General features: G+C 49.8%; 1 protein-coding gene across 6 annotated transcripts in view; it reads left to right on the top strand.

Annotated features, from left to right (window-relative positions):
• The first annotated feature begins 5,210 nt into the window (after window positions 1–5,210).
• NFATC3 (nuclear factor of activated T cells 3) overlaps window positions 5,211–10,084 on the top strand; it is a 100,230-nt gene continuing 95,356 nt past the window's right edge. For 2 of the 6 annotated variants that reach the window (XM_059667668.1, XM_059667667.1), the window contains exon 1: window positions 5,213–5,642. In XM_059667668.1, coding sequence (XP_059523651.1) covers window positions 5,540–5,642 — 103 coding nt within the window. In that variant the 5' untranslated portion in view covers window positions 5,213–5,539. Of the gene's footprint in view, window positions 5,643–10,084 lie in introns of all 6 variants that reach the window. The other 4 variants (XR_009448895.1, XM_059667666.1, XM_059667665.1 and 1 more) reach the window with 4 other exon arrangements.

The following is a 10,084-nucleotide window of genomic DNA, read 5'->3' as shown; positions in this document are numbered from 1 at the left end:
CTAATGGATGAGCTGGCATAATTATTCTACTTCCACCCTCTGAAGAGCTGGAGCGTCCTAAAAAGTATGAGTCTGGGTGGAGGTGGGGGGCAGGGTAACCACCTTTCGTGCTCAGGAAGGCAAGGCCCAAGAAGCCCATTCATTCTACCGGTGGTAAACCTGAGGCCATGGCCATCAGTTGGCTTTCCTGAAGAAAGAAGATAGGGAAGCTGGGAAGGTTAGGGTTATCTGGACCTGCTCAGGCACATTGGGAATGCTGGGTCTGTCTGGAGCTCACACCTATGAGGTGCCTGCTCTGGGCAGAGGATACTGGAGACTGCTGAGGACAACAATTTTGGGCCCTTGTGATTGCCCGCCCACGCCACTGCCCCGCCCTCCGCCCCCACCATCCCGTTTGGGCCGGAAGGAAGTGGCAGATTCTCTTTAATTTCCTCCTGGCAGTGAGAAGCAAACAAACGGCTACCACAACTCAACTCCTTGTGAGGCCACCCACGCTTACTGGGAGGGGCCTTCTGACCAAAGGTCCCTGCCTAGTGCCACTCCTGCTTCCTCAGCTGTAAACACGCTGCGTCGCCTCCCCCTTTCCAAGCTCTGTGGGAAGGGAGATTCCCCTTTGGGCCAAGGAGATGCTCCTCCCATCTCCCCAGGGTCAGGTCCCTGTGCCAGCCAGCAGCCCCTGACCCTTCCAGCCTGAGTCAGGGCTTGGGCGGCTGAAGTCTCTCAGTCCTGGGGCTGCCTCTCCCTGCACCCGCATTGCTCTTCTGTGTACAGATAAGGATACCGCACTACCACACTACGCCTCCAGAGTCCATGGCTGTCTGATGTTGGGCAAGTCCTCTCTGGGGCCAAGGGCCCTCCTCTCAGAGTGGAATCAGCTGTTCTCTGCCTGCTTGAGGCTGGCTGATAGGGCACTGTGTGGCTAATGGGTTCACTATGATGAACCTGCCCTAACCAACTGCCCAAACCAGTGCTCCCAGAAAAGAGACCCCACCCAGGAGAGCGACTGAGGCTTAGTCTGGTCTCAGCCGTCAAGCTTTAGGTACAATTTCTGATTTTTCTTACACAAAAACTGTCTTCGTAAAAGTGCTCCATTCGCTTTTCCTTATACCCTGACTGGAACAGGGCAGACAGTGAAGCCCCAATGGACCTTCCCCCAACCCCCAGGCATCCTGAGCCAGTCAGAGCTTACGGGAGGACCCTTGTGGGCCAGGTACTCAGTCTGAAGAGTCACTTCCCCAGTAGGGTTGGGCTTTGTCCTCCAGCCTCTCTGCCCACCATTGTGGTTTCCTGGGGAAATCCCTTCTCTGGTGGGGTCAGATTCATTTTGGGGCTATAGAGGAGAGGCAGGGGTAGAGGTCAGCTACTAAGATAGAGGCTGGAGCGTGGGGACTTTGAGGGCCCAGGAGAAGTACTGGGGAGAGGGCGATTCCCAGGGGAGCAGGGAGGTAGGGGCTAGTACATGTTCCATGTCTAAGGATGTCTGACAAAGATCTCGGTTAAATACGTTTGCCCACAAATGACCTCACTTTAGCATACCTCAGTGAGGCCCACCTGGCCTCAGAGTGACATGCCTAAGATCTGGGACTGAGTGGAGGACCCAGTCAGGTCTGAAAGCTCCAGCCACTGTTCTCACCATGCCCACCTTAAACTGAGGCCGCTTAGACACCCAAACCCCTCTCTGGGCTAGTGGCCACAATACTTATCCATCCATTCCAGCCGTCTTGACTGAGGACTTCCTCCTAGCTCATCACATTTTGGGGACAAATGATTTTGCTAAGAACATGAGAGGGAGGGATGAGTAAGGCTAGAGAGGGTGGCAGGTCTTCCAAAGACCACAGCAAGAAGACTGGACTTTGTGCAGATGATTGGGGAACCTCTTACCCCTGCAGTCCTGCACGTAGTTCCTTCCAGGTGTCCCTCTTGCTCAGAACTCTTCCATGGCTCTTCACCGCCCTCTGGATCAAGTCCAAACTCCTTAGCCTAGCATTTGAGGACAAAGTGCTGACCCTGTCTTCTCAGCACCCTGTGCTGACTTCAGCAACTAACTTTCTTCAGTTGTAGACTGGAGCTGCTCAAGGGCAGTCCTCGTGTCGCTGAGGGCCAGCCTGGTCATGGGGTGGCGAACAGGCACAGAAGACGTATCAGCCCTAGCTGGTTTGGCTCAGTGGGTAGAGCATCAGCCTGTGGACTAAAGGGTCTCAAGTTCGCGTCTGATCAAGGTCACATGTCTGGGTTGTAGGCCCAATCCCGAGTAGCGGGTGTGCAGGAGACAGCTGATCGATGATTCTCATCATTGATGTTTCTATCTCTCCCTCTCCCTCTCTGAAATCAAGAAAAAATATATTAAAAAAAAAAAGTATCGAACAAGAGTTTGGGGGGGAGGGGATGTGTGGAATGGAGAAAGTTTTCCAAACTGACATTCCTCCAAGGCTTCTGTTCCCTCTAAGGTGGAACAAGGGGGCCTAGACTGGACTAAGCTGGATCATCTCATGGCTCAGAGGCCACAGGAGAGCCTTCAGCAAAGGCGGCTCAGAGCCAGGCCCGCAGCAACTGATGAAATAGATGGCCTTACCTAAGTCTCAGGCCTGGCTGGCGTTCACAGAGGAGGGAGAGAAGGCCTGAAGGGACCCACAACTAGCCCAGATGAGGGTTCTGTCTGCTGCACTGGTCCCCTGAGCTTCCTGCTTTCACAGGGCTCTCAGGAGGCTGGAGGTGAGTCAGATGGCCTCCTGCCACCTCAGAGAGTTTTGGAGCTGGCCCGAGGAAGAGCTCATCCGGAGGTCCTGGCCCTAACTGAGGAAAAGGGGTGGAGAGAGTTCGTGTATTGGTGTGTGTATGTGGTGGTGGGGCCCTGTCACAGCTTGCAGAGCTTCCAGCCATTGCTGCCTTTCTTACAAAAGTGACATTCTTCCTGAAGTTTTCTGCCTACTGCCCAGCTCTTATCACTACATGGCAGGGTTCTCAGTTTCCTCCAGACCAGAAATCTTCCCTAAGACCTGATGCCTAAGTGTTTCTCCAGGTGCAGTGGCTGAGAACACAGCTGCATCACCCAGCATCTGATGGATAGGTGAATTTTTCAAGCCATCTACAGCTTCCGTGGTCTCTTCTTGTCGGTGGGGCTGACAGGTTCAGTCTCCCTCTTGCCTTTCCCCTGGCCTGGCTGGCTGAGTCATTGTTTCAGGTAAAATCATGTCTGGAGGACAGAGAGGCTAGATAAAGGTCTATTTTCACCATCCAGATGATAACCTGGGAGGTATGTGTGAGGGGGCAGGGGACACATCCTGAAATTGCATTTTTTTTTTTTTTTATGGGGAGGGGGAGGTCAGTTAGACAACCTCCGGGGCTTTTTACTATACCAGGGTCGTATTACACGTGGTACTAATTGGCAGGCCAGCCACCTATCTGCCTGGGGCAGAAGGCTTTGAAAAGTCAGTGTGGCTTTTGGCCTCTAAGTTTTACACTCAGTTCCTTAGGGTTGGAGATCCTTTGAAATCAGGACAGCTTATCGGGGAGGATGTTACACCCACTTAATGCCATTTGCTTCCTCTCCTTGAATACTGTTATTCTCTCCTGCCTCCAACCTCCCCTACTTTCAATTTAATGTAGTGATTCATTCAGAATCCTGAACATGGAAGTACCCTGCTCTAAACCCTTTTGCGGCTCCCTACTGCCCTCAGCATGAAGTCCAGATATCCTGCAGTGACCTGCAACACTCAAGTCTTCTCACTGCAGTTACTGTTTTTTTCTTGTATTTTTTGGTTAATCCTCACCCAAGGATATTTTTCCCATTGATTTCTAAAGAGAGTGGAAGGGAGGTGGTGGTGGTGGGGGATGGAGAGACAGAGACATCAATTGGTTGCCTCCTGCATGCCCCAACCTGGGCCAGGATTGAACCTGCAACCCAAGTACGTGCCCTGGACTGGGAGTCGAACCCAAGACCCTTCGGGCTGATGCTCTAACCTCTGAGCACTCTGGTCAGGACTCACTGCAGTTCCTTTTGGTCTCCAAGACTGGAAATTATTCCCTGCCTGGAACCATCTTCCTCGCCTCTTGAACCTCTGAGCTCTTGGCACAGCCCTAATCTCTACAGTGATTACAGATTTGCTGGCCTCTCCCTCACTCTTGAAAGGACACTAATTCATCTCTGCGTCCCCACTGGGTTCCTCTGCAACGCGCGCTTGTACGGATGCCACGCCCGGTGGGCCTGGAGCTAGTGGAGTTGGCCACCTCCGCTCTCCCAGCTCCTCGTCCATCCTGGGCCTCGGAGCAGCTGTAAGTAAACAAGCCAGGTTCAGCGTTCCCGGGCACTGCCTCCATCCCAGGCCCCGGAGGAGGCGTCTTGGATTGTCTCAGGGGAAGGAAGACTAGCTTGCTGGGGAGGAGCCAAAAGAGCAAACGGTTCTTTAACACAGTGTCACTTCCCCACTAACAGCACGATCCCGCCCGCGTTCATGTGCACTGGGACGCAGAGGTCACTAGTCCACGAGTGTCGCCAGTTCACGAAGGGCTCCCCAACTTCCAGCAGGGGACAGACTCTGCCCATCAGGCCGTGCCGAGGCCTCGAACGCGCCGCGGATTGTGCTCGAGGGAGCAGCTGCCATGCCGGCTCATGGGGGCAGACAAAGGCGCAGCCTAGGAAGCGCGGGACCCGCCCAGTAGGGGTGGGCCTACAGCGACGGGAAGCTCCGACTCAGGCCTGATGGGGCTGCCCAGATCTCCGGCTTCGCCCCGCCCAGGCTCGGTCTGGTCCCCGCCTTCTAGAGCCCTCGCCAGGAGGCGTGGGGTGGGTTGAGAAGGTTTGAGTGGTGTCCACGTAACCCTCCGGGGCCCTGATACCTTTCCTAAACCCAGTCAAGCAGAGCAATAGTGCAGCAGCTCGTCACCGAACCCGTAACCTCAGGGCTCCGGGGCCCCTTCCTCGACCTGAGCTCCGCCCAATAAGGAAAGGGATTGCCTCCGATTGGCCGGTGGGCTCCTCAAGTAGAGAGGACTATTGACTTCACACCCGGTGCGCGGGCCTGGCTCAGAAGTTGGGACGGGAACAGAGGCCAAACTACAACTCCCAAGAAGTAGCGGGGCTACTCAGCGCTCCGTAGTCACGTGACTTCCTTCTCCGGGAGACGAGGTCACGCAGTAGGCGGGTGAAAGGGCGGGGCCGTCGGGTTAGCCCGAGGCGCCAGTGGCCTATAGGCGGCCCGGTCAGACGAGTGCGCGGTAGGGGGCGGGGTCGGGCGCGCGGCTCGGCGCGGGAGCGCGCCGGCGGCGGCGGCGGCTGTTGCAGGGCGGGGAATGTCGGCTACTGCGACTGTGGCGGCTTAGGCTGGCAGTGGCGGCACCTCCTGCAGTTCGGCGCGCAGCCAGCTCTAAAGTTCGGAACGGAACGCTCGGCGTCGCGGTCCCCGCCCGGAAAGTTTGTCGCGGAGCCGCTACCTTCTGGCTGGCGCGACCCGGCATGAAGCGGCGCTGAGGAGCTGTCGCCGCTGTAGCTGCCCCCGTCGCTGCCGCCGCCTGAGGAGCCACAGCACCCTGGGCCACGCCGATGACTACTGCAAACTGTGGCGCCCACGACGAGCTCGACTTCAAACTCGTCTTTGGCGAGGAAGGGGCGCCGGCGCCGCCGCCTCCGGGCTCGCGGCCTGCAGGTGGGTGCCGGGCCGGGCGGGACGGAGGAGCGTCCGTTCCTCTTCTTGCGCGCACGAGCTCACCCTCTCCCTGGTCCTTTGCTCGTCCGGTGTCTGGTGACACCGTGTCTGCGTGCGTGTGGTGAGTGAAGAGCGGATTTAAATCGCCGAGGAGGCGTGCGGGTCGCAGCGACGTGGAAGTGGCGCGGGCTTGGCTCGTAGCGAACGAGCGAGCGGGGAAGTCGACTGCGGGACGCCCGGGGCCAGTCGGACTCCTGGGGGGTTCGGAGGCCGAGGGTCGGGGCCCCTGCCCAAGGGGCTTCTGGCGTCGCGTGGTGCGGAGAGAATGTGGCCCCTGTGAAGTGTAAGCGCACTTGGTTTTTCATCTCTTCCGAGTCTTTACACATCTCTATTTGAAAGATGCGCATTCTTGAAGCGTTAGGCGCTCTCTAAAATGCGTGCACACGTCGTGAAGCCTGCTTTTGCTGGGAGAGGAATGCTCTCGTGTTAAGTTCCACTTGTGCAAGTGTATGGTCCACTTTTACTTCGAGGTGTAACTTATAACGGGACTTTGTGAAAAGTAGGTGTGTGTTTTGTTTTGTTTTCTTAAGCAAAGTGTTTCGGAAGATCAGGAGAAAGTGGGGTGCTTTGTTCATAACCGTTGAAAGTTCTGGAAGTCAATTTTATTTTAAGAAAAAGTTCACCCCAGAAGATGGTTTAAAGGAGATGGTGAGCTGGGAAGGCTGGGCACAATAATGCATGGAGGTCAGACCCGTCAGGAAATAGAAACAGGATGGCTGGGGACCTAGAGCTCTCCGGTGACCTGGTTTTAAATACGGTGGTTCATTAAGTTCGCTTTCCCTATTACATACGTAAGGCGAACTTTAAAGGGGAGGTGGATTAAGACTAATCCCTCTTTATTCTTTACGGGTATTAGGTGAATTACCTCACGTTGATATTGATGCTCAACAGCGTTCTGTAGAGTTGCATTGAAAAAACATATTTGAATGTGAGTCTTAAGGATTCATTGGGCTGTATTTTTTTTTTTTAGTCCTTTTAGTCTCTACCCGTTAGATGTCTTTTCAACATAATAAATAATTTACAATAGTTAATTTCAATGCCACTGACATCACTTGAGCACCGATTGTGTGGAAGGTGCTGTTAGAGACTCTGTAGTGTGGTGATAGGCGCAGAAAGGACCGACGCCCGGCGTGGGAAATGGGGCTGAGGGGGCACATACCCAAATCACTCTGCTGCTGAGCCACAGGCAGACCGATTGGTGGTTCTGGTATAACAGAGGTAGAAAGGGAGAGAGTTGTCTTTCTGGTGATGGCGGCATTGAGTTGTACCTAAAATACTCAAACTACCTTGAGTATTTTCATTGAAAAGAAGGTAAACAGTTGGTGATGTCAGCAAACTTAATGGGCACAAACTTCATTAGAGCACATCATATGCCAAATATTTCTATACCAAGTATATGATCAGTAAAGATGTTAACCAGGTTGGGGTCTAGGTTAAACAGCAAACAAAGGCAGGCAGCCCAGAGTCAGCTGGGGTATTGGGATATAGACAAGTCACAAAGCTGAGTTTATCTGCAGTTATCAGGATTGATCAGCTCAGGGTCTATTTCTAAGGTCTTTTCTACTCAGCACCCCCCCAAATAAATAAATAAATAAATATTAATGAAACATATGAGTAATAAAGGAGTATCACCATGTAAATAGGAATTTTATATACATCCAAAATACTGCATAACATTCAAAACCCATCAAAACAGCTTTTTTAGAAAATACATTTTTTATTGATTTCAGAGAGGAAGAGAGAGGGAGAGAGAGAAAAACATCATTGATGAGAGAGAATCATTGATTGCCTGCCTCCTGCACACCCCACACTGGGGATTGAGTCCACAACCCGGGCATGTGCCTGACAGGGAATTGAACCATGACTTCCTCGTTCATAGGTGATGCTCAACTACTGAGCCATGCCGGCCAGGCAAAACAGCTTTTTAAGAAATGATTTTAAAAAGATTTTTAAAAATTGAATTGTAGAGGGAGGGAGGGAGAGAGAGAGAAACATCAGTGTGAGATCGAAACATTGATGGGGTACCTCGTCTCCTGCAGGTGCTCTACTGGAGATCGAGCCTGAAACCTGGGCATGTGCCCTGACCAGGAATTGGACTGACAGCCTTTTGGTGCATGGGACGATGCCCAAAAAACTGAGCCACACTGGCCAGGACCGAAAAATGATTTTTATTTATTTATTTTTGCCAAAAAAAGCCTACATGATCATTTTGATATTAATAGGGGTCTTAGAAGGAATTAAGGTTTGAAACTTGATTTATAACTAAAATTTCTAAAGTTAAATTTGAGCAATTTTATTTGTGACAAAAAAAGTTCACTTTAAAATAATCTAGTTGCTACTTTTTAAAACTCTTTTTAATTAAGGCAAAAATGCACATGACATAAACCATTTTAAAGTTAATGATTCAGTGGCAATACATCATTCACAATGTTGTGCAATTACTACCTCTAGTTCATATATGTGTGTGTGTGTGTGTGTGTATTTCCGAGAGAAGAAGGGAGAGGGAGATAGAGATAGAAACATCAATGATGAGAGAGAATCATCAGTGGCTGCCTCCTGCACACCCCTACTGGGGATCCAGCTGGCAATCTAGGCATGTGCCTTGACCAGGGATTGAACCATTATCTCCTGGTGATGCTCAACCACTGAGTCACACCCGCCAGGCTAGTTCCAAAATATTTTCATCACCCCAAAAAGGAAACCCTGAACCCATTAAATAGTTGTTCCTCATTCTCCCTGACCCTCTCCCAGTTCCTGGTAACCCAGTCCCTAATCTGGGATCTGTCTGTATGGATTTACCTCTTCTGGATATTTCATATAAATGGAATCATACATATGTGACTTTTTTTGTCTGGCTTCTTTCACTTATAATGTTTTTGTGGTTCAACCATGTTGTATTGCATTCCTTTCTATGGCTGAATAACATTCTATTGTATATATTCCCCAATTTGTTTATACATTCACCCATTGATTTGAATAGTGCTGCTATGAATACCTGGCAGCTAATTTTTAAATTCTCATATTCAGAGCTAAGGTTTCAAAATTAATGAGTCACAAAATTAGTTTTCATTTTAATAAGCATAATTACGAGTGTAGTTTGAAGAAACTAAGCGGATTGACTGACATGGTTTTAAGATCATAATATGCAGTAAAATGGGCCATGAGAATAAAATTGCTTGGTAGAATTCAGATCAGTATTGGGTTATATCAGTGTTTTTACTTTTTTTTGGATTCTCTTCCTCACTAGAATGGAAGTTCCATGAGGGCACAGGTATTGTCTATATCTTGTTGGTACTTGTATTATCAGTGCCTAGTATAGTGCTTTGAACACAGTAGACACACAATATTTGTTGACTTAATTAATAAATACTTAACTTTTGAGTCAGTGCTCACTTTTTCGTGTGGTAGAGGATGTTGATGAGACTTGTTTCAGTTCTTTGGTTTTTATTGGTCAGATCCATAAGGCAGCAGATCTTGGTAATTTTGGGCTGCAGGTTTTCCATTTCTAAAGATTTGAGATTACTTGTATCACATCTAATTGCCATTTAGGAGATTTTTGAAAAATATTTGGGGAGGGGGGTAGAGGTTGGAGACTGAAACAAGTCATAAGGGCTGAATTTAATGAATGTCCTAAGTAATATCTTAAGAATGTACTTGTTAAAGTACAAATTAGATGGTTTGATACTTGATAATGTCAGATACTTTTGTGACCGACTTTTAAAGATTTTTGCTTACTGAGATGTTTTGAGATTTTTTCCATTAAAGAAAATTTACGACCTTAGAGTCTTTAGCTTTTTATTTGTTTTATACTATGAAGACAGTGCTGGCTTTGATATTTTGTAAAAAAATTTTGAGATATTTTTTATTCAGAGAGGAAAGGAAAGGGAGAGGGAGAGAGAGAGAGAGAGATAGAAACATCAATGATGAGAGAGAATCATTGATTGGCTGCCTCTTGCACGCCCCACACTGGGGAATGAGCCTACAAGCCCAGTATGTGCCCTGACCAGGAATCAAACCATGACCTCCTGGTTCATGGTTTGACACTCATCCACTAAGCTATGCCTGCCGCGCCTAGCTTTGATTTTTACAGTTAAAAATACCCTAGCAGGGTATGGCTCCGTGGATAGAGCATCAGCCTGCAGACTGAAGGGTCCCAGGTTCGATTCCAGTCAAGGGCACATGCCTGGGTTGCAGGCTCCATCCCCAGTAGGGGGCGTGCAGGAGGCAACCAATCAATGATTCTCTCTCATCATTGATGTCTCTAGCTCTCTTTCTCTCTCCCTTCCTCTCTGAAATCAATAAAGAAATATATATATAAAAAATGAATCAAGCTATTTTGTTTAAACTTTCTTTTACTAGACACCTAGCTTCACAATGAAGGT

This window comes from Myotis daubentonii, chromosome 15 (assembly GCF_963259705.1).
Source record: "Myotis daubentonii chromosome 15, mMyoDau2.1, whole genome shotgun sequence".
Classification (NCBI taxonomy): domain Eukaryota; kingdom Metazoa; phylum Chordata; class Mammalia; order Chiroptera; family Vespertilionidae; genus Myotis; species Myotis daubentonii.
The sequence above is the reverse complement of the archived record's forward strand: the minus strand, read 5'-3'. Positions and strand labels throughout refer to the sequence as shown.